At 42.2% G+C, this 25,229-nt stretch overlaps 1 protein-coding gene across 4 annotated transcripts in view; it reads right to left on the bottom strand.

The window, feature by feature from the left end:
- NRP1 (neuropilin 1) overlaps positions 1-21,199 on the bottom strand; it is a 138,120-nt gene extending 116,921 nt beyond the window's left edge. For 2 of the 4 annotated variants that reach the window (XM_086714610.1, XM_086714611.1), the window contains exons 1-2: positions 20,814-21,197; positions 17,202-17,376 (exon numbers count right to left, since the gene is read on the bottom strand). In XM_086714610.1, coding sequence (XP_086570736.1) covers positions 17,202-17,376; positions 20,814-20,886 — 248 coding nt within the window. In that variant the 5' untranslated portion in view covers positions 20,887-21,197. Of the gene's footprint in view, positions 1-17,201; positions 17,377-20,813 lie in introns of all 4 variants that reach the window. The other 2 variants (XM_086714608.1, XM_086714609.1) reach the window with 2 other exon arrangements.
- Positions 21,200-25,229: the final 4,030 nt, after the last annotated feature.

Below are 25,229 nucleotides of genomic sequence, written 5' to 3'. Positions count from 1 at the left end.
GGCAAACATATACATACTTTAAAGCAACCCAAAACCATCCTGGAACTTTGGAGGCCACATGTTCACTCTGTCCATGTCCACTGCTTCCTGAAACCTGTCACTCAGAGCCTGCTGGAGAGTAAAAGAGGATGGACTGGGATCCATAATTATAGTCAAAGAGGCCAGGACCCGAGGCAGGACCTTCCTAGCCAGTGTCAGATGTGGATAGCCGGCATGCACCGGTCAAGTATTTAGGGCTGGAGATTAAGTGAGCTTGGGAAGCAAGAGTAGTGACTGAAGGCTGAATCAGAGAGGGTCTGGAACCTCAGCAGAGGTTACATGTAGAGAGCATCAGCAACCAGGAACAAACATGACACTCAACCAACAATTGCCTAAGCCAGATGTTTTTATATGCATCTTATTTGGAGAGAGAGTCAGGTCCCAGGTGGGACAGTCTGGAAACTGCAGGTGAAGATAATGAGAATCAAGATGGAAGGGCACAGAGTGAGCACAAAGGACAGCTCCTGCCACAGAGGCTCTCTTTTGTTTATCACCGTCTTTCTAGAATATAAGTGCCATGAAGGAAGGGGATGATGTCTGTTACAGTCACTGCTATATCACCGAACAGTCATTGGCACATACTATGTAGTCAATAATTACTTGTCAAATGAATGAAATAGTAGGCAACAGTTGAGGTATTCAAAGGAGGAATGTTGGTGTCCAAATAAACAATGTTTTGGAAAGTGCCTGAATTGACCTCAACTTCCAAGGTTATAAGTTCTGAATTTATCACCATGCATTTTTTTAAGAATATGTTGTGATGGATGTTGAACGGTAAACTCATGATCATCGTCAACCTCAGGGCCTGTATAACTGATATCTACACCAAACCCTAAAACAACATGGATAAAAAGCACGAAGAGCTTAAATCCCAGGGTCAGTCCTAGGAAGGATGTAATGACAAAAATAATGGGGGTTGACAGTTCAAGTTCTTTTTTTATTGCGGTGTTTAGAAATACTAGACATTTTCCAATTAATGCTGGGAATTAGCTAAATAACTTTAGACATTAGTCCACCATTGATCACTTGCTTTAACAAAAATATGGCTCGGGGGACCAAAGGGAGGAGAAAAGTACAATTAATATGTTCTTTCATTTCAGGTCCTGTTTACATTTGCATCTTGAATGACTTGGATTTATTGTTTTAAACCAAGTTTCCTGCCTGTAATAGAATCATTAAGAGAGCTCTTAGTTCTTATTGGGAACACATGTATGTTCAGAAGTGCCTAGTCAGATGTGCTCAGGAGAAGGACAGCACATTTTAATCACATCTCTCTCCCTGTTTAGTCTTTGGTAAGTTGCTTTATCTGTGTACATTTTGGTGATTTCACTGTAAAATGGGGCTGGTACAAATAAACAATTTCCTAAGGATGTGTGAATTAACCAGTGGTTATAAAGAGCTTTGAAATGATGATGTGCTATCAATGCTAAGTCAAATTATGAAATTGCACCTTTGCAAAAATGCTATTGTGGAAATAAATGAATCTGAACATTGTATTTACAGTGTGATTTGCTTCTGAAATAGAATATTCATAATGGGCCTCAGCAGGCGACAACAAAGTGCCATCTTATCTCCTGTTGATAGACCACAATTTCAGAAAATTATTTTTACAATGGCATCTGAATAAGCTCCTTAATTCGAGGCTGTTTTACAAATAGATGCATAGCTTATTACACAGTTTACACTGCCTCTGAGACATAAAGAGTGAGGTGGGATTCATTAACAAAATCGCTGTTGTCATTCCTTTGTATTTTTTCCAATGTAATTTCTATTTTTTATAATCTAATTTTAAGAAACCATGTTGAACAAAAAGGTAAGGTAGAGCTACTTCTGTGTTAGTGATCAAATCCAAGTTTCGATTAACACTTAGGCTATCAATTGCAGTTAAATTACACTTCGAACTTGGCCTGTGGCTCATTTAGTTTCAAGAATAAACAACTCATTCCTATGCGAAATTTCCATTGCCCGCAAATATCATATTCAACGACAGCAGAACGAGAGATGAGTATTTCTGAGGACCACATTCTCAGTTCTTCCAAATGACTGATTAGCTGAAACAGACCTGGTAACGGGGAAGATTAAAGTCAGGTGGGAAAACGGGCAATTCCTCAGAATAAATGTTGCTGAAACAGAGTTTAAAATGCCTGATACCATTTGGGGGTAGAAAACTGACATAAAAGAGTGTCTCTGACATAAGAGTGTCTCAGAGGCAAAAAAAAAAAAAAAAAAAAAAAAAAGAGTAAGGAAATGGGAGGGGCCATTTTACAAAAGGCTGAGTGGGGGTAGCTTACAGCTAAGACAGACAAAAGAAAAAGGGGCAGGGGTCTTGTCAAAGACAAAGGAAGGCCCAGGGATCAGGGCCAGGAAAAATCGCCAGAAAAGACATCTTTGGAATATGCTCTTATGGCAGCAGAATTCCCCTGCACACATTCACTCTTGTTATATTAGAGGCAAGACAGCTTAAAGCACAGAGCCCAATCCTCTCACTTCACAGAAGAGGAAATGCAAGCCCAGAAAGATGAAATACTGGAGCCCACAGCTTCATAAAGGCTGAATCGCTTCTAGAATTCAGGATCACTATAGGTTCCTATAGGCATCATACACGAAGGGCACACTGTTAACTAAGCAAGTCTCCCGAGGGACCGATGAACATGGTCAACACAGACTGGCACAAAGTAGCATAAAATGAGGGCCTGGTCAGGTAGCACTCCCACCTCTGCCCCAGCTAATCTTTTATACCCATGGAAATGCAAGAGTTTGTCATCTAAGTCATTCTGTTCTCTGGTTGCAGGCAACCTGGACATGGGAGAATGAGGATGTGCTGTGGGTCTCTAGATAAGACAGATAACAGAAACATCTGGAACTATCCCAGAGAACTCAGTGTAAAGTAGTAAGAAATCTAAAAATGAGCCATGGTGGCTGAGGTTACTTGCTATTGTAGGTGTAGCCATGAACCTACAATTTTCTTTGTGTCTTCCCCTTGGGTTGACACTAGCTCATTGTGACACACAACTTTAAGAAACACTTAGGAAATACTGCCATGCTGTCAACCAGAGGAGTAGCTGAAACCCTGTACTGTCCATTTTAGAAAACACCCCACTGCAGCAACCCCTGGGCTAGCTCAATCTAACACCTCCCCAGAGTGGTATTTACAAGTGGCTGTACCAAGGCCTGGGGCATGGTATTTATCTGGCGATATAGACTAACAAACTTACACCATTCTGCACAGTTTGTATCCCCTGTTGACTTCTATCATACAGAACCTCACTTTATACAACTTCCCCAGTGATCTGCTGGGAAGTTAACATGTGCATATACTGAGGTTGCTAGCTGGAATGGACGAAACCTCTAAATTATTTGTGTTAAATTTACATAAAGGTGGTTTGAACATGAGCCTGGATATAAATATACAATGGACAAAATATTCAGAGTAGTGACACAAGGTCTTAAGAGTTGTGGGCATATCAGAAAACACTCAGCAATCAGGACATATATCTATACAATAGTATTCATGTTATGTCTCTAACTCCAAAACAGGTTATGGAGATGAGTGTAAGACAGAAAGCAAAGCTTTCAGTCAAGCACTACCTCTGCATATTTTTTCGAGATTTAGCTAAAGCCATTCACCTGTTGAAATCTAGGTTTTTAAAACTAGCGGTTTTTAGAAGGAAAATGTAAGTTTGACTCCACTACCCGGGAAAATGAAGGGTTTACTATGTAAATGAGAAGTGTAAGTGTGCATTTTAATAGTCTGATTAAGTTAGAGCTTTCCCTGTAAAGCTGGCTTGGTTCTTCCACGCTAGATAGACACCCTGGAGAAGACTCGCTGGGTGTCAGTTGGTCAGTTCAGTTCGGAAATGTTAATTAAACACCTATAATAGCTGAAACACTACGCAAGGCCCTGCAAGCAGTGGAAATCAATATCATCCTCCATTCTTGAGCAACTCATGAACTAGTTGAATGGAGAGTAGCAGAATATTAATGATTATGACACAATGTACAATATTTTAAAGAACATGAATGAGGTATAAATACAGTTTTTGAGGGTGTTGGAGGAGAGAGAAAGAGAAACCATGTTTATTCGGTGAACGGCTTTATGAAGGAAGCAGCATTTCAGATTCAACTAGAATGATGTGTAACATTTTCACAGGGAACTGTGTTTACCCTTCCCACCTTTCTGAAGGAAACATCTTATGAATAGGTGTGGGGTGGGAAAGCAGGGGTAAGTCTAAAGAACTACAATGTATTTTGGTTAGGATGTATAGGGGAACCACAGGAGATAGGCCGGAGGGATGGGGGAAATTATGTTGTGAAAGACTGACTGAGAAGTACAGACAGAAGCAAGGAGAAATAGGAAGCTCCATGTTTCTAAGCAAAGAAGAAGAATAAGGAAAGTCCCTTTATAAGGCTAACGCAATAGCACCAAGAAGGGGTTAAAAGTGTTAGGGCTTGAGTGGTTACAGAAGAAATGTAACAAAAAAGATAGACGTTCTAGATTTGTAATTTAGAGGCCTTTAAACTGACTGCACCTGGGGGACAAATAGGCATTGGGAGACATTCCAGAGTGTCGAGTTTGGATAAACAGGAAAGAAAGGAGTCAATAAGAGAAAGAAAATGCAGGGGTGGGACAAAATTGGATTTTTCATGTGTAGCAATGGTCTACCACTCAGGCAGTCAACATCATCCCATATGAATTTGGAAGTTTGAGTCCAATGTGTAGGTCAAAACTAGGGCTGGACAGAAATTTGGGTATTATCTGAGCTGAGTGACTAAGATCAACAAGGCAATTCAGGGAGAAGACATTCAGGGCAAAGGCAGAAACTTGGCAAGGGCCTGTCTTTTCGTGTTAGAAGAGAAAGAGAAAGTCAGAAAAAAGAGGTGGGGAGGAAACCATGATGGTTCAGTATGATGAGATGCAGGAAAGAAGGAAGCCCCGACGTGTAGAGAGTAGCAAATTGTGTATAATGTTGTACATAGATTGAAGAAATTAGAGCCAAGGCAAGGCTAGTGGTTGAGGCATTAGAAGAATAATTGGAATGTAACATTTCAACAAGAGGTTTCAATCAACTGGAGGGGACAGGAATTATCTGGAAAAGAGTTAAGTGAGAAGGTAGAGTTGTGGAGTGTAGTATTTGTGGCAGTAAGAGGAAAGGGAGAGAGAGATATGAAATATTTGTGTGAAGGGTAACAAGTTCCCAGGAGGATTTCTTTTACTTATGAGTAAGAAAGTCCTACAGAATCTATCTGACCTGTGAAGAACCACAATGGTCCCACAAGAAGGAAAGCAAACCACTTCTGCTGGAGCTCCCGGACACACACACCTGAAGGCATTTCAAATGAAAACAGAATTGAAAGTGCATTTGAGAAGCTACAGATATGACTGTATCATTTAAGGCCATTTATGAGGGTGAAGTGGGGAGAGGGGGCTAAAACAGCAATCTCTCCTCTGCCACTCTCTCAAGGGACTTCCTGAGAACGTGGTTTTCATCACAGCCACTGAGACATCTCCTCACTATTGGGAAATCTCTCACAACCAGAAATAGGGGAAGGAGACAGCAAAGTTAAAAGACCTGGGGCCACCAGAAGTGCAGGGACAGGGACAGGAATGCAATGAATCATCAATTTAAAGACGTATTTTCCCAGTTGCTTTTCTGTACAAATTTCTAACACAAAATCCGTCTAATTTCCTCTTTTGTGGACATGAATGGACTGGCACAATTTTGGTTAACTGGTCGGAAAGGACTGGCATCCCTCCTGTAACAGCCACCATGATATTGGCTCCGGCTGTACGTGAAGTATTGACTGGTTTACTGTCTGAATATACCATATAAATATATTTATAAGTTCTCAGGCAAACCTGAGAAAATTATGTTTTTAAAGCCATGAATTTTATTATCAAGTTTGTGACATTGAGATAGCATCTTCCACGAGATTTTTCCAGAAACTCCACCCATCCAGAGTTTTAGAAGACAGCAATTATAGCCCACTTATCCAGCCAAACTTAGTATAAGAACGTTCAGAAATTCTTGTTTGCTGAATACATGCTGGGCATGAGATACTATCTCCATTGTAGACATGTGCAGTGCTTTTGAAATATTTATAAGTGCCTCCTTGTAAGGATGCAGACGTTATTGTTTACAGTCTGAACTTATTTTGAGGAACGAAACCTGCGGATGCACTTCCTGTTATAGTAATACCTAGGCTTTATTTAACATATTTCTCTTGTATTCCTAAGCTACTTCCACCTACATTATCTCATCAACACTGTGTCACCGAGATAGGTAGAGGAAGGAAAGCAATTTTTTTTTTCTCCAGAAAGAGAAGGAAAAAGAGGAATTGAAGCTATGTCTAGGCTGTGTTGCTCCATCAGAGCCTGATGTTGTTACATCTGCCTGAGATGCACTGGTTGAGGTTGTCAAAACCACAGTATTCACAGCGCCACAACCCAGCCATTCACAGATTGTGACCCCGCCCACCTTCCCTGTGTCCTGCCTCACAGATGGAAATGAAGGGCAGACGTGCAATTATACTCCATGCCCCTGATCCTCACCAGAACACTTTTCACAGGAGCTGCTAACATGTTCCTCCGACAATCAGAAATCCCCAGCTCCTGTTAATGAACTAACACACACCAGATATGAGGCTAGATCCGCTAAGGAGGGAAAGGAGGATGTCTTAACGGACTGAACCAAGATAACCTAACAGTTACTCAGGGACAAAAAAATTGGCAATGGAATAAAGGATAAGGAAAACATAAAACTTTTTCGAAAGAAAGAAAGAAAGAAAGAAAGAAAGAAAGAAAGAAAGAAAGAAAGAAAGAAAGGAAATCCAATCAGTTCTATAAAAAAACCTCACTCTTCCCTCTGCCCGGGGTCAACAACCTTCACTGAAAAATGAAATTACGGGCTACCGCTTGTAGAAGGGAAGACGCGTCTAGGGCAGTTCTGGTGATATTTTGGCTCCAGTGGAACCAGGGCTAAAATGCATTTCAAACATACACAGGTTAAGAGCAGTGGGCTGTACATATATGAGAGGCTAACCCCTGCCCCCCTACCTTCTGCTTGATCACTCCCCAGCTGATCAGCCAGCCTTGCCTGTGTGGCTGGGAACTGAGGCTCCAAAGTTATGCTAAGCAAAATAAGTCAGTCAGAGAAAGACAGATATCATATGATTTCATATGATATGATTCCATATCATATGTGGAATTTGAGAAACTTAACAGAAGACCATAGGGGGAAGGGAAGGAAAGATAAGATACAGAGAGGGAGGCAAACCATAAGAGACTCTTAAATACAGAGAAGAAACTGAGGGTTGATGGGGGTGGGGGGTTGGAGAAGGCGGGGAAAATGGTTGATGGGCATTGAGAAGGGTACTTGTTGGGATGAGCACTGAGTGTCATCAGTAAGAGATGAATCATGGAATCTACTCCTGAAGCCAAGACTACACTGTATGTTAGCTCACTTGACAACAAATTAAAACAAACAAAACAAAACAAAACAAAAAACAAAGAAAGTTCCAGTTCTGATGCCTCTGACTAGGCAGGTGGGGATGGAGGAGGAGGAACCTGGCCAGATTTCGATAACACACCTCCGTGTCTGGGGAGTGGCTGCCATCACGTCTTTTCGAAAAACTGGCACTGAGACCAACGGAACACCCACTTGGACAGTTACCAGAATTGCTCCTTTGCTCTCCCTTCACTGACTTTTGCTAGTCTGTCCCCCAGACTGCCCACTCAGGGCAACATTGTTTTCTTCTCTTCTCTTCTTTCCAGACTTCAATTTCAAGAAAAGTCAGCTGTGTAGTTCCACTAACTTATATGTGCCAAGCACTGTGGGGATGGTAGAGAGTAGAAATGAAAGTAAGACACAGTGTCTACTTCCAAAGAGTTCACTACCCAATGGGGAGACCAACCTTTACCTGTACTGTTAGAATGAAGAACCTGAACAGATGGGTGGTAGGAGAGAGATGCAAATGCACTCTCATTGTCGAACTAATGAGAATTTGTCATTTCTAGTGGCTGAAATTTTTTCAAGAGTGGATTGATCCAGAAATTAAAATTTTAATCATCTTTTTCTGTGACCAACTGTGTTACAAATAAACGCCTGTTTTCTCAAGCTATTCAAGAATGAACAGGCAGATATGAACTGAGATAAAAGGTAAAATATCAGTCTCATTTGCCAGGGATTGCTCTGTCTAAAAATCATCATCCCAAACGAGATGAAGTCAAGCTACCATGCTTGTGGGGTTTTGTGTCTTTTATTTTGTTTGGGTCAAGAGTGTGTTCTTTTTTCTTTAAATTTGGGAATTCAGTGCTCTTAATTTTTTTTTAAGTTCACTTATTTTGAAAGAGAGAGAGCACATGAGTGGGGAAGGGCAGAGAGAGAGAGGGAGAGAGAATCCCAAGCAGGCTGTGCGCTGACAGCTGACAGTGCAGAGCCCAATGTGAGGCTCGAACTCAGGAAACAGGGAGATCATGACTTGAGCTGAAGTTGGATGCTTAACCGACTGAGCCGCCCAAGCATCCCTAGTGCCTTCAATTTTTTTTTTTTAAGTTATCTCTCTCGGAACAAGATTTTGAGCACATTTAATTTTTTTTCCATGCCATTTCAGTGACTGCTTATATTTCACACAATAGCTTCCCTGCTCATAGCATCTGTTGGTTGGAGAGTCAGGCAAGAAGTTGGAATCACAAATATATTGACTGGCCTTTGGCATCTCTGGCTGTTCTAAAGAAATTTAAGAAGTTGAATAAGGAGACATTCAGCATCCTCTTTCAGCCTGGGACTGGCTGCTCTCTCTGTGACATGCCAGTCAATCAGAAGCAACAAGCCATCACCTCCAACCTGGCCAGCTGATTATACAAGTATCTGACCAGATAAAAACAAAATACTCTGGAGCATCTGTTTCTTCTCAAAAAACACTCTTCTGTTTCTCATAGGAATCCAGTGCCTCAGCAAACATTCTCCATTTAACCCTTACAGAGTCATGATGGCAAATAGAAGTATCAAAACTTTACAGACAGGGAAGACATGAGAGAGCAAAACTTTCCTGACATTTGCCTGAGATTAAGTAAATGAGCCATGCTTGGAAGACAAGGCATCCTGCTGCCTTCTGGGCCTGTGAAAAAGCCCTGGACCCAGCTGGGATCTCACATGTCCCCCAAACCAATTGCATAAATCAAACGCTTGTGCTGCCTGGTTATCAGGCTTTACATAAATATTGTGTTTGTATGTGCTTTGTGCTTTCCAACTCCACCAACCAAAGGGACCAGAATTTAGATATTCCCCCCCCCCCCAGGATTTCATCCCCAAGTTAAGGCAAGTTATTTTACTTTACTTTAATTTCATTTTATTTTATTTTGTTTTATTTTATTATTTATTTTTGAGAGAGAGAGAGAGAGAGTGAGTGAGCAGGGAGAGGGAAAGGGGGAGAGAGAGAATCTTAAGCAGGTTCCACACTCAGTGTGGAGCCCTATGCGGGGCTCAATCCCACAACCCTGGGATCATGACCTGAGCCAAAATCAAGAGTCGACACTCAACTAACTAAGCCACCCAACCCCAAGGCAAGTTTTAACTGAGTGGAAAATCACCAATTGGTGTGAAGTTTCTGTGCACCATTTTTAGCAGTTCTTACCTAATATGAACTGAGAGTTCCAAAACTAAGTCCTTCCCCAGAGTTAGTTGGTTTGTATCCAAAGTTTTGTGTGAGGTGTTTCATAGAAGAAAATGGCTACTTGAATAAAAGATAAGGTGGCAACCCTTCATAAGAATTTTCTCATTCAAAAGGGACATCACAAGCCGCATCAGTCACAAAGATGGAAAGGGATTTGGTGCAGCAGCTGAGCATTTGGGCTCAGTCTAACTTTTGTAAACCTCAGTGCTGCCATCTGTAAAATGGGGATGATAGGAAGATTAAGTGACATCCCGTGCACGTACATAGTGCTTAGAGAGTGCCATGGCAGGCATGGAGTGAGGACCCAACAATAAGAACCAGCCATGATCATTACTTTCTAAACACTCTATCAACTATTTAAATTAAAGGGGAAAAAAAACATGTTGACTGAATAAGATATAAAATGTGTACAATATAGACCTGGGTGTGATCAGGAAAGAATCCAAGTTACAAGACAATTGAGTGGACAGAAGCCAAAAGATTATTTTTCCTCTCTGCTCTTCTGCAGAATTTAGTAGAGTTCTGAATGAATGAAGTTCATTTGCTAAGCTAACTGCAAAGACTAAGTGATTTCAAACACAAGCAGCATAATGTGTTTGGCATGCTTCACAGCCAATCTGAGAGTTATCCTGACCTCATGCCATCCCTAACTGACCTAGATACTAGACACAGTTCTATCAACCACAGAATAGCAGGAAAAATCTTTTTTTGAGGTGCTATGTTCTGCCAAGTCACTGACTCCTACAATCAGGATTGATTACAAACACCCAATTAAGAGGCATTTGGAACCTGATCTGAACACTAATCTTGTCTCTTGTTCTTCTTTGGGCTTAATGATCAGCCTTGATGAATACTACAACAGCAATTAGTTAAGTTTATTTTGTAGCCTCCTTTACAAGCACACACACACATGCACATATGTGTTTGTGTGTGTGCTTCTGCCGGAGTATGTCAGCATGCATGCAAGTATCAAGTTTTATGCTGGAAAGAAAGGAGCTGAGAATATGCATGCCGGCTGAAGGCATATGTCTCATTTGGATCGATTTTTAAGTGTCTGCTCCCCAAGTGAAATCTGGTTGGAAATGCCATGCACATGTTGATTCAATTTGATAAGATTTCAACTAACCTTCTCTTTTAGTTTCTCATAAAGGTTTCTTCTTTCAAATTACCAAAATGCCTAACGCGAAACAACCCTATAATACTCAAAATTCATTATGATCAAATGTGACTGCTTATAGTAAAAAATAATAAAGAAAGTTAATTTTATTAAACACATGGGGTTTTGTTCAAATTGAATCAGTGCTAATGGAAAAAAAATCAAAAGGAAGAAAGTAGATAATTATCTGCCTGAGTAGTAACCAAGGAGGCTGCAGGTGGTAGCAACAACACTGGCCAGCAGTTGTTCTAAGAAGGGTTCATTCTTATCCACTCAAAAGTTTTTAATTGAGTGGTGTCTCCCACACTGACCATGTCAGGAAGTTACTTGGGATGAAAATCAACAATGAAAAACTGAAAAGTAAAGCAAAGGAAGATTTTTCTGCATTTGCCTTGAATCTAAAGCAAGCTCCAGATTGAAAACTTTGTGTATATTTTAACATATGCATAATATATGTAACAAATACAAGAGATTTCTACAGGAGTTACTAAAAAATATTAGAGTACACTTCAGTATGACTGTTATTATTATTACTATTATTATTATTAGAAAGGGAATAGTATGCATTGTTCTATCTCTATTCCAAAGAGTTTTATCATATTCGAAGGATAGTGCATACAGACTTCTAAGACTATAGTTTAGTTTTGTCTGACTTTGAAATTTATAGAAATGGAATCACAGAAGTTAGGACAGTAGTCATCCTTAAAAAGCTAAAGGCTAGTGACTGAAAGCGAACATAAGGGGGCTTCTTCATAGGAAGCTGGAAATGTTTACTTTGGATTGGTTATATGGATGTGCTCACTTTATAAAATTTTATCAAACTTCACACTGTGTGTATTTTTCTACATACATATCATACCTTAATTAAAAGAACCTATACTTCTATATTTCATATAGAAAATGGAGAAGTATTTTGGTTTAAAATACTCACTGTTTTCCATAAAACAAAGACTTTGTTTGGGTGTAAGTGATGCTCTAAAATGCAAGACTGGGACTAGAGTAAGGCACTCACCTCAAAAACAAAAAATGAAAAACTTACCAATCAAGATAAATAATATTTTAATGCAGCATTTAAAAAAATCAAAATTGATTGAGGAAAAAAAAAACCCATGTGGAACAAAGGAAAATAAGAAAAGACAAACAGAAAATAGCACTCAGGGAAACCCAAAATGGAACTTATACTTCCCCAAATTGGCAATAAATGACAAAGTGGCCATTGGATAATTAAATTGGTGGAAATTATCAGACCTGAGAAACTAGCATAACATTAATTTTCATTCATTGAGTTTATAGTCTATGAAAATAAATGAAATGACCAGTGTTTCTAAGTTCGTAAGAACTTTTAATTTTAAAGTGGCATTTAATTTTAAAAGTGGCATTAAAGAAACAGTGTGTGATCTATTCCAACAAAATGCCCAAACTTGAGTATTATCTCTGTTTAGTTACAATTTGCTTATAACTAAACTTCACATGAAGTTACAAGAGTGAAATCTCCTTTGATTGCGTTGAATTAGAAAAAAAACCTACTTTTGGTTACACAAAGAACAGATTACAAATCTCTTATAGACAAAAAAGCATCTGTACCATGTTAGCTTGTGTCTTGGTGAAATCCTGCAAAACAGCAACTGACAAATCAGCCATTGGAGCCAGGAACCAGTCAGTAAGAAGACCACTACTGAGTTTTCTCCCTCCAATACTACCACCTTTTTAGACTCTTTCTGGAGCTCCACATTCATTTTCTTAATGTTTTTAACCCAAAGTCTGTGAAATTTTTATTGCTCCCTAGATGAGGACATCTGATCTGAATGTAATCACACACCTCTTTGCTCAGCAGTATTTGTCACAACCCATTATAAATTATCATGCTGATAGTTTGCATTGCTGGGAAACCAGAAAAGTTCCATAAATTCTAACTACTGTATCAATGACATTCTTGTTTATTATGCAGATATAAAGTTTTATGAGATTCAAGATGTCTGCTTTACCACCGAAGAAAACTGTAGCTGAGTAAGAGCTAACTAGCTCAACGTAAATGCTGAAAACCATTTACAGGTCACAATGAACACTGTTTTCTGAAAAACACTTCAGCAGGTTGCCTTTTTCTTTCTTTTCTGTTTGTAACTATGCTTTGACACTTCACAGGTATGGAGGATTTTACTGGTACATTTCTTCCATACCTTCTCCTCCTTCAGAATATTCTCTAGCCACCTCTCTTTTATCAACATAACAATAAAACCAGGTGGTAATTCTAGCTAAATGTCCTAGTGCAATGTTAGCCACAGATAGATTCTCTACTGCTCTACTGGTTGATTGATTGATTGGTCAATACTATACATTGTTCAATAAAAGAACTCTGGTAGTTATAATAGTATGTCTTTATGTTTATTCGTAATGAAACCTGACTTTCATACTGCAACCTGAAGCATAGATTGTTGCATTTTAATATTATCAGGCACAAACTTGCACATCAATTTTCCCTAAGGAAGTAACGCCTTGATATCCACTCTAAAAACCTTTTGTGAGGTTAGGTTCATAGTGCTTATGTGTTGGGTTGGTCTTGGAGCTCTTCACATGAAAAATTGATACTGCATTAGTATATTGTTAAAAATTATCACATAGTTTTTAATTTAATTATAAATAAAACAATACCAATTTAAATAAGTAAATATTTTTCCTACCAGAGCTAATCTATTTAATTACTTATCCATCCCTACACTCCACAAAAAGAATTTTACCTGGGTTTTAAGGATGTTCCTCAATAAGCAAATGTGCTAGGGAATTGATTTCTTAAACTTTCACATGGTGGACGTTGACTGTACAAATACTAGAAAGCTTCAAAAGAAATTGCCAGGTATATTTTATGTGGATCATCCCATTACTGGATCTATGTATTTAGTTTGACATATGCTTAAGTTTCATATTTCTAAATGTTCTAACCATCACCAAGTTGTTAAAGATACCATAATAACAGTGGCAACTTCTTTCGAGGGAAGCTTTTTAACTTTTCAAAGGGCTTTCATAGCCACTACCCTATTTTATCTTGCCAATAACCCAATGACATTGGACTTTTTACTGCTCTTACACATAAAATGTAGCTGAAACAGGGGAAGATATTAAATATCTCAAATAAGACAATCAGTTTGATCTTAACAGGAATGATAACTAAAAGCTTGCCAGCTCGCTGTATTTGGTTTATTGTACCTAATTTTGTATCAACTCAAATATGTTTTTGGAAGGAGCCTATTATAAATGGCCAAAAAACAAACAAACAAACAAACAAACAAACAAAAACAAAAACAAAAACAAAAACCCACCCCAAACCCACTAAAATGTAAAAAACAAAGAAACTATGTTTTTGCACATCCAACAAAAAATTTTTGCCTATGCATTTGTTCTCCCAAGGGTTATTGGTATTTTTCATTTTTGTGGGGAGTTTTAATTTTAAATTAAAGCTGTAGATTATTCTCACAGCCTTCACAAAAGATTGTCAGAGTTGTGCCACGCTTGTATCTCAACTGCAACCAGGAGTCACATGTGGACCAGCCTGAAAATATAGTGACAGCAATGTCTTAAGCTGCTCTTCCTATATCATTTTTTGAATTTTTATTGATAAAACAATCAGGTAGCAACACTTCAAAACAGGGCACAAAGCTATTTTCTATGCCATCATCTCCGTTGACTTCATCAGGCTAAACATTATCAGCCTTTCAAGGCTGGCCAGGAGATGGCACCTTCACAGAGAACAAATCCCTACTCGCTACAGTTAAGAAACCACTTCACTTTGTAGCCTTGAAAAGTCTCGCCTCTATCAGAACAACAGCAACAATCTTCTTGGTCATGTCAGTTTCTTGAATACCTTGTCGATATCACTAAAATTTTCCCTTGCTATAAATTATAATTATCCCTTTTCTTGTCATGTTTAAGAAAGAACATTGAAAAAGTGCTCTTCCAATTCCACAACCCTCCACCTCCCATTATGATATAGCAAATAGTTATTGCAGACTTACTGCCTGCCAGACACTGTGATACGCACTTAACACATATTAACTCACTTGACTGGCTTCCCCTTCATACACTTCTACTCCAGCTTGCACCAGCTCACAAGAACCCCTCATGCACGTCTCTTTGCAAGTCTGCATACAGTGACATCACATAGATAGTTTGAAACTGGCCATGGTGGGAATATTTACACTACAGAAATTGGCAAATGTTACAAATGAGGACTTCACCCATCCCCTTCCAAGAACCAGTTGTTCAACCCTTACCAGCACACCATTGCTACTGACTACTGATTATTTTGAATGTTTTAGCTATTATATCATATGCAGATGTGGTCATGATTTTCAGATCAGGATTTAGTAGACATGAGTTTACTAAAATGTAATGGCATCTTATCTTTGGAAAAATGTTATTACTTGAACATGTTTTACCATCTCTTAAAAATATCTCTTATAGGGGCGCCTGGGTGGCGCAGTCGGTTAAGCGTCCGACTTCAGCCAGGTCACGATCTCGCGGTCCATGAGTTCGAGCCCCGCGTCAGGCTCTGGGCTGATGGCTCGGAGCCTGGAGCCTGTTTCCGATTCTGTGTCTCCCTCTCTCTCTGCCCCTCCCCCGTTCATGCTCTGTCTCTCTCTGTCCCAAAAATAAATAAACGTTGAAAAAAAAAATTTAAAAAAAAATATCTCTTATAGCAGTTTAAATATTTTCAAAAAGCAAAAAATAAAACAAAATAAAATGAAAGAGAGAACAAACATCCAGCTTCTCTAGGTGACTGACGCTGTAAAACCACCATACAGAATATTGGCAACAACAATAAACTCCCTGTTTCTTAGCAGTCACTGGAACACTCTATTAATGACAACTTTCATACAAGATTAAGAAGTCAATATAATGCCCTGAGGCACAGAACAAGGATTAAATTGGAATCAGCATACTTTTTTTACACTCTAGTGTATGCTGATTATTTGGAAATTGATCAACAGTGTATGAATGTATGCTAATTCTCTAGGTACCAGAATGTTGAATTAGCCTGATGACCTCATTTCCCTGCCCATGAAACACTAGTTTACCCCACCAACTCAACAGGTCGTTAAGGACTTCCTACAGGTGGGAACGTTTTCATATTACTCTGTTCTTCCCTAAAAAGGCTATGTGTTTGCAAATAGAACATTTTTAATAATGAACGTGTCTGCATAATAATGTTTATATCCAATGGAAACCATAGCCTACTCACATCGTATGAAATTATATCAAACTGATCCATTTTAAAACTTGGGAAAACATATTGGTCCCCGAAAAACACTTTAGAATTGAGATTTAAGTAGATTGTTTTCCTTGGCTAAAACTATTTCATTATCCAAACATTCATTAAAGATAGATATTCAGGTTCAAGTGTCTGGAGAACACATCACATGCAGGGTGGCAGAGTGTGGTAACGTGGACAAGACAGAGACAGGTGGTCTCGTGGATGTCCAGAGAGAAGAGCAAATCCTGGATCTGAGGAGACTGCTGCCTGCAATGTTAAAATACATTTTCTACACTGTGCAAAGCAAGATCCACACACTAGCTCATTCATATAAAGTGAAGAGATAAAATTTAGACTGTATCTATAGTGAGGATATTTTGATAATAAGGAAATCTGGCATAAATTGATGCTTATTTACTTAACAGTAGAAGGCGTTAGCAAGATGAAAGCAGATAGATGAAATAATAATTTATATTTGAGCCCCATTGTATTCATTATCCATTAGCATTTTTTTTGCATTTTCCACAAGACACTTGCAATCATTAATCTACAATGAAAACCCCTCATCCAGCTTACACTATATGCCTTATTTTTATTCAATGACACTTTGCTTTTGTCATGTCAAATTCAATAAGATTCAGTCCTTAAATCACAAAATGTGTCACAGATTTGTTAAAAAACACCCAACCTCATCATCTGTTGATGCTATATATGTTAGTAACCCACAATATTAAAAAAAAATCTTAAGTGAAAGTTTGGGTTTCTAGTTCTTCCCCTTTCCAGGAACAAAAAAAAGAGAAAGAAATGTAAATATACATTTCTTAACAAAAGAGTTCTGAAACCATAAGTGTTAACAGGAAAAAAAAAATTGAGAGATTATACATTTAAACATAATATGCTAGTTTGGGGAACTCAGAAATTACTTAACATAATTTAATTTCCATACCATTGATACATGATCTGGCCTAGATCAGAATCCCTCCTGGATCCATTTATATCCCATACTGTACACACAGACTTCCCCCCTCTTAGGCATCCATGACCACTAGATGGTGGTGTGGTGCCCTGTTCAAATACTTTCTCACTTACTTGCAGTCTCTGTCCTCCAAATCAAAGTGAGGGTTGAAGTTGATCATAATTCTCTGGTATGGGTCAGGAGCCTGAATCAGCCATTCACATTTTTCACTTGGGTGATAAGAATGAGGATAACCAGGAGATGTAAGGTACCCTGGGCTTTCAATTTTTATAGTATCACCACATTTATCTGTAATAAAAATAACATTTTAAGTAAATCTTTCCCTGACAACCATTTAGGTATTCTAGCTTTATACAAACAGTACTGGTTATTAAACATTCCACAACTCTGTAGGGGGAACTCCAAGAGGTCCCCACAGGCCCTTCAGGTGGCACTGATAGCAACCCCCCCACCAAGGAACACTCTTTGATCCCAGGAAGGTTAGCACAGGAGAAAAGTAGACTGACATCTGACAGGACTCCACCCTTACCCCCACAAAGTTCCTTCCCAAGAAAAAAGGTCTTCTAGCGTTAAAAACATTAAATCCTCTCAATGGATGTTAACATGGTCCCCAGGGAGCTTCTACTAGACTTAATTATCCCCCAAGAAGTGTAATCGCATTAAGTAGCAAGTTCTGAGTGGAAGGTGACTAAAAGAAGTGATTCGACCCCTTGTGTGGCTTTTTGATGATAAGCCTGGTCTATGTCATTGATCAGTGGGGATTGTCATCCAAGATTTCGATTGGCTTAAAGCCAAACCTTTTGTGTTGTTGTTTTATCTGCCCATAAATCTAAGTGATTTTGAGTTATCTCTGCTCTGGAGATCCAGATCAACAGAGAACAAAGTGTATTTGGTGAAGCAGAAATAATTCTGCTCTACCGCTCCAAGTAAAGTTGTTCAGTCCTAGAGACTAGATCAAAGCTACTGGGCAGAAAGAAAAATAAATAGCCACCCAGCATTAATTCTAATTCCCTATATGTTGAAAAAAAAATCCTACCACACATGAGGTCTGGGTATGGTAAGACATAGTCTCACATTCTGCAAAAGGTGAGCTTACTAGTTTTGAGCCCTCATTTAAAAAACAAAAACAAAAACCAAATGCTGAAGTGATTCACTGAGAGCCAAATAAACCAGTCACTGGGCTGCTTTATTGTTCAGCGTAGATTCTCATTGTCACTTTTTATGATGGATTTCATGCTGGAGAGTCTCAGCCTGAAATGCTGCCACATTTATTGATGCTTAATTTTAAGCAATAAAAATTTGGTGCATAAACTATGTAAGAGGAATAGGTATGAAATCAGTGAAATATATAAGCCTATCAATCACAAATTTTCAGTAATGGTATATATAGATTTTAATATTGCATCTAATAGATTCCCTGTGGAAAGAGAATGGCATTCTTTGCTCTCAGCATGAATTTATAAATCTACAGAATTTTATTACAGGAAAACCAGGTCAAATGGAAATGAAAGATGAAGTGCACATCAAAAATGCATAAAGCTACATGCATTACAGAAATCATTTCCCATAAATTAAAAAGAAGACAATATAAATCACATTGTTTTTCTCAATTGCTAGATGTTTCTGACCCTGTTTCTTAGACTGGGGGGTACCCTTCTACTGGTTTCCTTTGCCTTGGCTTTTAAAAGCTTAAGGTTTGCCAAGAAGAAATGTTGCAACTAGAGTTCAGGATCTCAACTAATGATCATGTTGGACTCTGTTATGTGATTCTACTGAGGCTTTTCCATTATTTCAAATGTGCAGAAAACTTGGAAAGTGACCCCATCTCATTAAGTCTCCTCCAGCTCTATACAAACATCATGGCAGTGTCTGGCATCCGTAAGAGGAGTGAAATAAAACAGCACTGCTTCTAGTCACTCCACAGAGTCACTTCAGAAGACATTTAGGTAGACTCGGTACCACATCAGAGCTCTTTAATCTGTGACTTCTGAGAAAGTGACAGTGTAATAAGATAATGTGGACTGCTAGACTCCCTGGCTCTGTTAAATCTCTCTAACAGTTGATTAAGAAAGAGCAATTTCTAATGACTCTGGACCATTAGACCTAAATAAGGTTAATGAATTAATTTAGCAGACACTGGTACTTGGAGGAGGTGGACATGGCTTTAAGAGGTCTGCTGTGTTACAGAGGCATTTACTGGCTCTGGTCACTGAACGCATAGCAACATGGCTTTAACCAGGCAAGCTCACAGACTGGAGCTCAGGTTCTCAGCATTCCCCAGATTTCTGCTAAGAAAATTTTAAAATATACTATATATATATATATATATATATATATATATATATATATATCCATGGACTTCACAATCTAAAGTCTGGAAGCTATTTGCATTAGGCTACGAATCCATCCTGTGAATATCCCTACGAAGGACTTAATCTCGGGAGTTGTAGAGGGCAGAGGTTGGGTTACTGTAATTTCTAAAGTCTAACCACTTGACCTCTTTCAATTGGAGGAGAATGTTTTTCATCCCTTGCCAGCCAGATTATAGAAAGATGCCACTAACTCAGGTTCATTAATAAACTGAACTCCATATTTACAGGTGTGTGTGTGTGTGTGTGTGTGTGTGTGTGTGTGTGTGTGTGTCGCCTCTCAGCTTTTCTTTTAGAACACTGCTTGGTGGCTGTTGGGGGAAATCTATTGCTTCAATCACAAAACCTCCAAAAAGCATATTAGAGAGATTAACTCCTATCATAAAGACGTGATTTAAATTCCTCTTGGTATGAACCCCTCCACTTGTGGCCTCTTATTAAAACAATATACCACAGTAAGTAGTGGGTGTTCTTTTTTTTCCTAATTACTTTGATTGAAATCTAAGCCAGACAAAAGTAAATATTTGATAAATAGTTAATAATAATTGCTGAAGAATTACTGTAAAGATAATTCCACATCCTTGCCTTCACCTACTTTAAAGTGTAAGTTAAACATGCCTACAACCAGATCACATTTTAAAATACATTATTTAGTTTACAGAATACTGTTTATAACCCAGCATTCTTTCATTTACTTAGCAGTGAGTGGTGTTAGAAGCTAAGTGGAAGCTGTAGCTAGGTTAGGGATTTTCAGATATCCCGGTGTCTTACACTGTATATATCAGATTCCTTTATTGACACTATGTAACTTTCATTCATACTTCAGACAGATGAGGGGCGATATGTAAAGACAGAGGACGGAGGTCCAGCAACCCCAAAACCGCTATCTCTTGCAGGCACCCACCAGAGGAGATGGTTTCAAAGAGCTGCAAAACAACCAGGAAGTTCTCCCGGCAAAGTGTTCATTAACTTTCAACAGCCATCAGATTTTTGAAAGGGAGTCTCATCTAATTGCCTTTGGGAGGAAACATTATTAAGATAATTGGTGTGCTGATCTGGGAAGGTAGGCAGCTTTGCCTTGTAACGGAGGTAGGAAAACCCCCATAACCAAACAACCAACTTGGGGAGGGAGGCCGAGGACTTGAAATCTTCCTGCCCCGAACCGACCGTTCTTATTTTTTTATTTCTCCTCCTGGACAAAAGTTTCCTCCGCCCAGGAGGTGGCTATTCCCGGTGCATCCCGGCAGTTCCGCGTGAGTCCCGTGGCTGGAGCGGGAAGCCAGAGTCCCGGCCGGACGCGGGCAGCGGGGGAGCCCGGGCGCCGCGCTGTCACACGCGCCTCCGCCTGTCACTTACCGTTTCGAAAAGCGCTGGCCGGGGCGAAGACGACGGCGAGCGCGGCGCAGAGGAGCGGCAGCCCCCTCTCCATTCTCCCTTCGCCGGATCCCCAGGCAGACGCGGGAGAACCAGAACGTGCGGGGAAAATAGAGCAAAGCGGGGAATCTAAACAATCTGAAGAGCTTCAACTCCGCCTAGAGCCGTAAAATCCTCAGTCCGTCTTGGAGAAAGGAGAGCAGCGATGCAATGCCTTGATCCGAGAGAAATGCTTCTCTTTTTGTGTCTCAAGTCGCCTGCATCCTGTCATTTAGCTCCGGTTTCCTCTCCCTTTTCCCACACTTGTTCCTCTTCCAGGAGCCACTGCCCGGGCCATGTCTCAAAAAAAAAAAAAAAAAAAAAAAAAAAAAAAAGGAGGGGGGGCTAGACGGGGGAGGAGGGAGGTAGGGAAACACACCAAAGCCAATTTCCAGAAAAAAAAAAAAAAAAAAAAGTCCGGCTTGTTTCTGGACCCGTTGGAGCCGAGGAGCTGGCGCCCAGGGGAGGTCTGGGGTGTCTGCGCGGAGAGGAGCACGCAATGAAAAGATGAGCGGGAGACAGAGGAGTTTCACCAACTGCACCCCCGCCTCCCCCACCTCCTTCGTCCTCCCCCTCCCCTTCTGGAGCCCTTCCCTCGCTTCCTCCCTCCCCTCTGCCGGCACAGGCTCGCCAGTAATTGCCTGACAGGAGACTGGAAGGAACAAGTTTCCCTCCGTGTGCTTTCCCCGTCCGTCTGTCGGTCTCTCCCGGAGGCCCTGAAGGATATCCACGGGAAGGGAGGCGTTGGGGGGTCTGCGCCCAGGGCGTGTGTGTGTGTGTGTGTGTGTGTGTGTGTGTGTGTGTGTGTGTGTGTTTGGAAAGAAAGCATCGAGGTCGGTGCCAGCGACTGACTGGGTCGGTCTAGCCTACCTCTGTGCGCTCGCTCAGGACCCCCGGGGGAGAGCCCGGCAGCTGGTGGAGGATCGCCGGGATCCGGCCGCGGAGGAGTGCGGCGCGCCCGGGAGCTGGCTGCAGCTTCGAGCAACTCCAAATCCCCGACCCGCGGCGGCGAGGAGCGCTGGGCCTGCCCGGTCACTCCCGCTGTGCCGGCCCGAGGCCCGGGGCGAGGAGGAGCAGGGCTCCCCTGGCGCTCCGGGCCTGGACGAGGGAGACCCGGGAAAGCTAGGCTGGAGTGGGAGACGCACCACAGAGCCAGGCAAGGGTTGACAGTGTCGCTGCCACGTAAATCCGAATCAGACCACTCGAGCGGGCGAGGCTGTGCTGCAGCCGCACACGGCCTCCCTGTCCCGCAGCAGGGCGCGCTGCCGGGCGCCAGTGGTGCCCGGGTGCCCGCCGCGCACCGGGGGCTCCATTGTTAACTGAGATCTGGGGCCCTCTCCTCCGGGACAGAGGGAACGCGGGAGGGTGGGAAGTGGTGCGCCTTCAGCTAGGGGGCAGCCGTCGCCCGACCCCGCCCAGACTCTTGTCTCTCTGGAGCCCAGGTGTTCCCGGGGGTTGGCAATTAGGGGTCCAGGGGCCCCCGTTTCTGTGCCTCTGCTGGGAGGGAGAACAGCAGCGGGGTAGGAGGGCTCTTGGCAGGGCTCGCACGGTGCCCGCCCCAGGCCACAGGCAATTGTCATGCCAGTCCTCCAGCTCCTGTCCACCCCCCACCTCCCGTGGCGGCGCGTCCTCACTGTGGACTGAATGCCCCCCAGTTCCATCCCCAAAGGCTTTCCCGGAACTGCTGCAGAAGGCCTCTGAGGATATGGATAGCAAGAATAGGGAACAAACGTTTCGGCCACCGATCAGGACCTTGAGAGGGTAAATGCCCTCGGACCCCCCTCCCAAAGAGTTCGTGCGGGAGGTGAAAAGGTCACTACACCTTCTGGGAATAGGCGTTCTGCACACACCCTGAAAGCAGAGCTTTATTCCTACCTGGCGCAAAGAGCTGGCAAAAGAGATTTAAGAATGTTGGCCAGGAGACTCTGGTCAAGGGTTTTGGCGGAAGAACTAGGGGCGGGACGGGAGGAGGGCAGCCCGAGGCGCGCGGGCCCGGCAACGCGCGATGGCGCGCGCCCCTCGGGGTGCCGGCGGGCTAGTGGCCGGGCGGAGGTGCAGCCGTGGCGTCCGCATTCACCGCGCGCTCTCTCCGGGTCCAGCTTTCCTTCCCGCTGCGGGCGCGCGGGAAGCCCCCGCCTCCAAGCTGGAGACCCGGCCTCAGGGCGCCTCCTTCCCCTCACCAGTTTCCCGAGTCTTGGCTCTCGGACCCCCGGGAGGCGCTGGGTGGGGAGGTGGCGCTACGAGGCCGGGAGTCAAATGCCCGAGTTGAGCGGAAGGGACAGTGGCGGGGCCGTGGGCAGCCCGGCGTCCGGGGGCCCTGGCGGCCGGCGGGAGGGCGGGAGGGAGGCGAGACCAGGGCGCCAGCCGCGCCCAGCGCAGACCCGGGGGAGCAGGCGCTGCGGAGGAAAGCCCCGGCGCTTGGCTACGACAGGCGCACGTCGCCTCCTCCCCGTGTCCTCTCTGCCTCCAGAGCACCCCCGCCAGTCCCAAGCCCCAGCTGCGCAGGGCGAGCGGCATCATCAGATTTGGGGTGACCCCGAGCGACCTCCGTCCCGGGCTCGGAGAGAAAGGCGCCTCTCAGAACCTGGCGGGTTGACAGAGAAGGGGAATGGGGAGGGGTGTGCAGCGGTCAGGGCGTCCTCCAGTCGCAAACAGCCGCCTTCTTCCTACTGGGAACTAGGAGGCCGCACTCGCTCCAGGGAGCCGTTTCTGACCGGACTGTGCCTCCGCGGGGTGAGCGAGGGGGCACACGCGGGAGACTTGAGCTGTATTGTTTTTATAAAACTGCCGCCAATCTCTCTTCCCCTTTCCCTGCTGAGTGTGCAGTTCCCAGCCTGGACCCACCGCGCTAACAAATAAAGCCACCAGATCAGGCGCTCAGAGAGGGACTACCCCCACTCTGCAACCTCGCCGCCCCCTCTGGCTCCCTTCCTCCTTTCCCGGAGGAAGGGCACCTCCAGCGTGTCAACACGCAGGAAAAAAACAAAAACAAAAACAAAAACAAAACCCAAAAACTCCTGTCTTCTCTCTTGCTCACTTGAACACTTTAGCCAGGCTTTCTCCAAGCAACTAATAAGACTTGCACTAAGTGCTTGGGGGGAACTATCAAATTTAAGTTCTGCCTCTGATTTTTCTGGGCTTACCTGATCTGAGGCTTTTCTAGACTTCTTAGTTTCTACACAGTACTGGGGAATGGAGCCCTACCACACTGATTGATAATTGCCAGCTAGTGGGTTGGTACAGAGCAAATTGTCCTTGCTAACAACCTCTTTCCTCTGCTGTTAGATTCCCCTTAAGTGCTGAAAAGGGTCAGTTTTAGATTTCCGCAATTCTCCAGCAAGGGAGACAGACCGACCTTTATATGAGAATAAGTGATAGACAGAGGAAGAATTTGGCAGTGTTCCTAGGTTGATTTTATTTTGATCTCACGAACACATCACTCTTCCTGACATCACAAATCCCCAGACTAGATAGGACCCAGTTTCAGTGAAGGGAAGATTCATGGAGCATACTTCCAGAATGCCAGGCGGAGGCCCTGGGTGGGCAACACCGAGCCCCATAGACTCCCACACTGGAACTGCAGAGGAATAAGGGACACAGACCTCCCTAGCAGGGCTGGAATCTTTGCCTGCCATTAAGAATAGACTGGGTGGTAAATGTTTGGTTCTTTTCATCAAGCTCTCATCAATTTATCGGAAATAGGATGAGATCCATTGCTCCGGGAGGGCCATTTGAGCCACAAACTTCCTCAAAGTATTCCAGGTTGATGCAATATGGACAATTGAGGTTGGTATTTCAAAACTATATCAAGTCTAGGCAAGTTTTTTAAAGCACCAAACCCACATATTTCAGAAAAGCAATAAAACAACATATTTTTAGCAGGAGCTAACCTACATTTGAAATGTAAGGATGGAAGAAGTGAAACTGGGAAAAGATTAGGAATTTAAATTTAAATTAATTTACTATTATTTTATTTTATTTTATTTTAGGTTTATTTATTTATTTTTAGTAATCTCTACACCCAAGATGGGGCTCGAACTTACAACCCTGAGATCAAGAGTTGCATGCTCTTCCTACTGAGCCAGCCAGGAGTCCCTACTACTATTTTTAAAAATTATATTACAAATGACACTTCTGTCAAAGGACTCTGCTATTCAGGAGGTATCTTTTGGACCTCATCCACAGGTATGTCATTAATTTGGATTGGCAGAGGAAGGAAGAAAATAAACAAATGAAACTTTACTTTCTTATCCTTCAGTTTTGGCCTTTTAAAAATTACTTTAAGGGGCACCTGGGTGGCTCAGTCAGTTAAGTATCCAATTTAGGCTCAGGTCCTGATCTCATGGTTCATGGGTTTGA

Source organism: Puma concolor, chromosome B4, assembly GCF_028749965.1.
Source record: "Puma concolor isolate L17-30 chromosome B4, mPumCon1.1.hap2, whole genome shotgun sequence".
Lineage (NCBI taxonomy): Eukaryota > Metazoa > Chordata > Mammalia > Carnivora > Felidae > Puma > Puma concolor.
The sequence above is the reverse complement of the archived record's forward strand: the minus strand, read 5'-3'. Positions and strand labels throughout refer to the sequence as shown.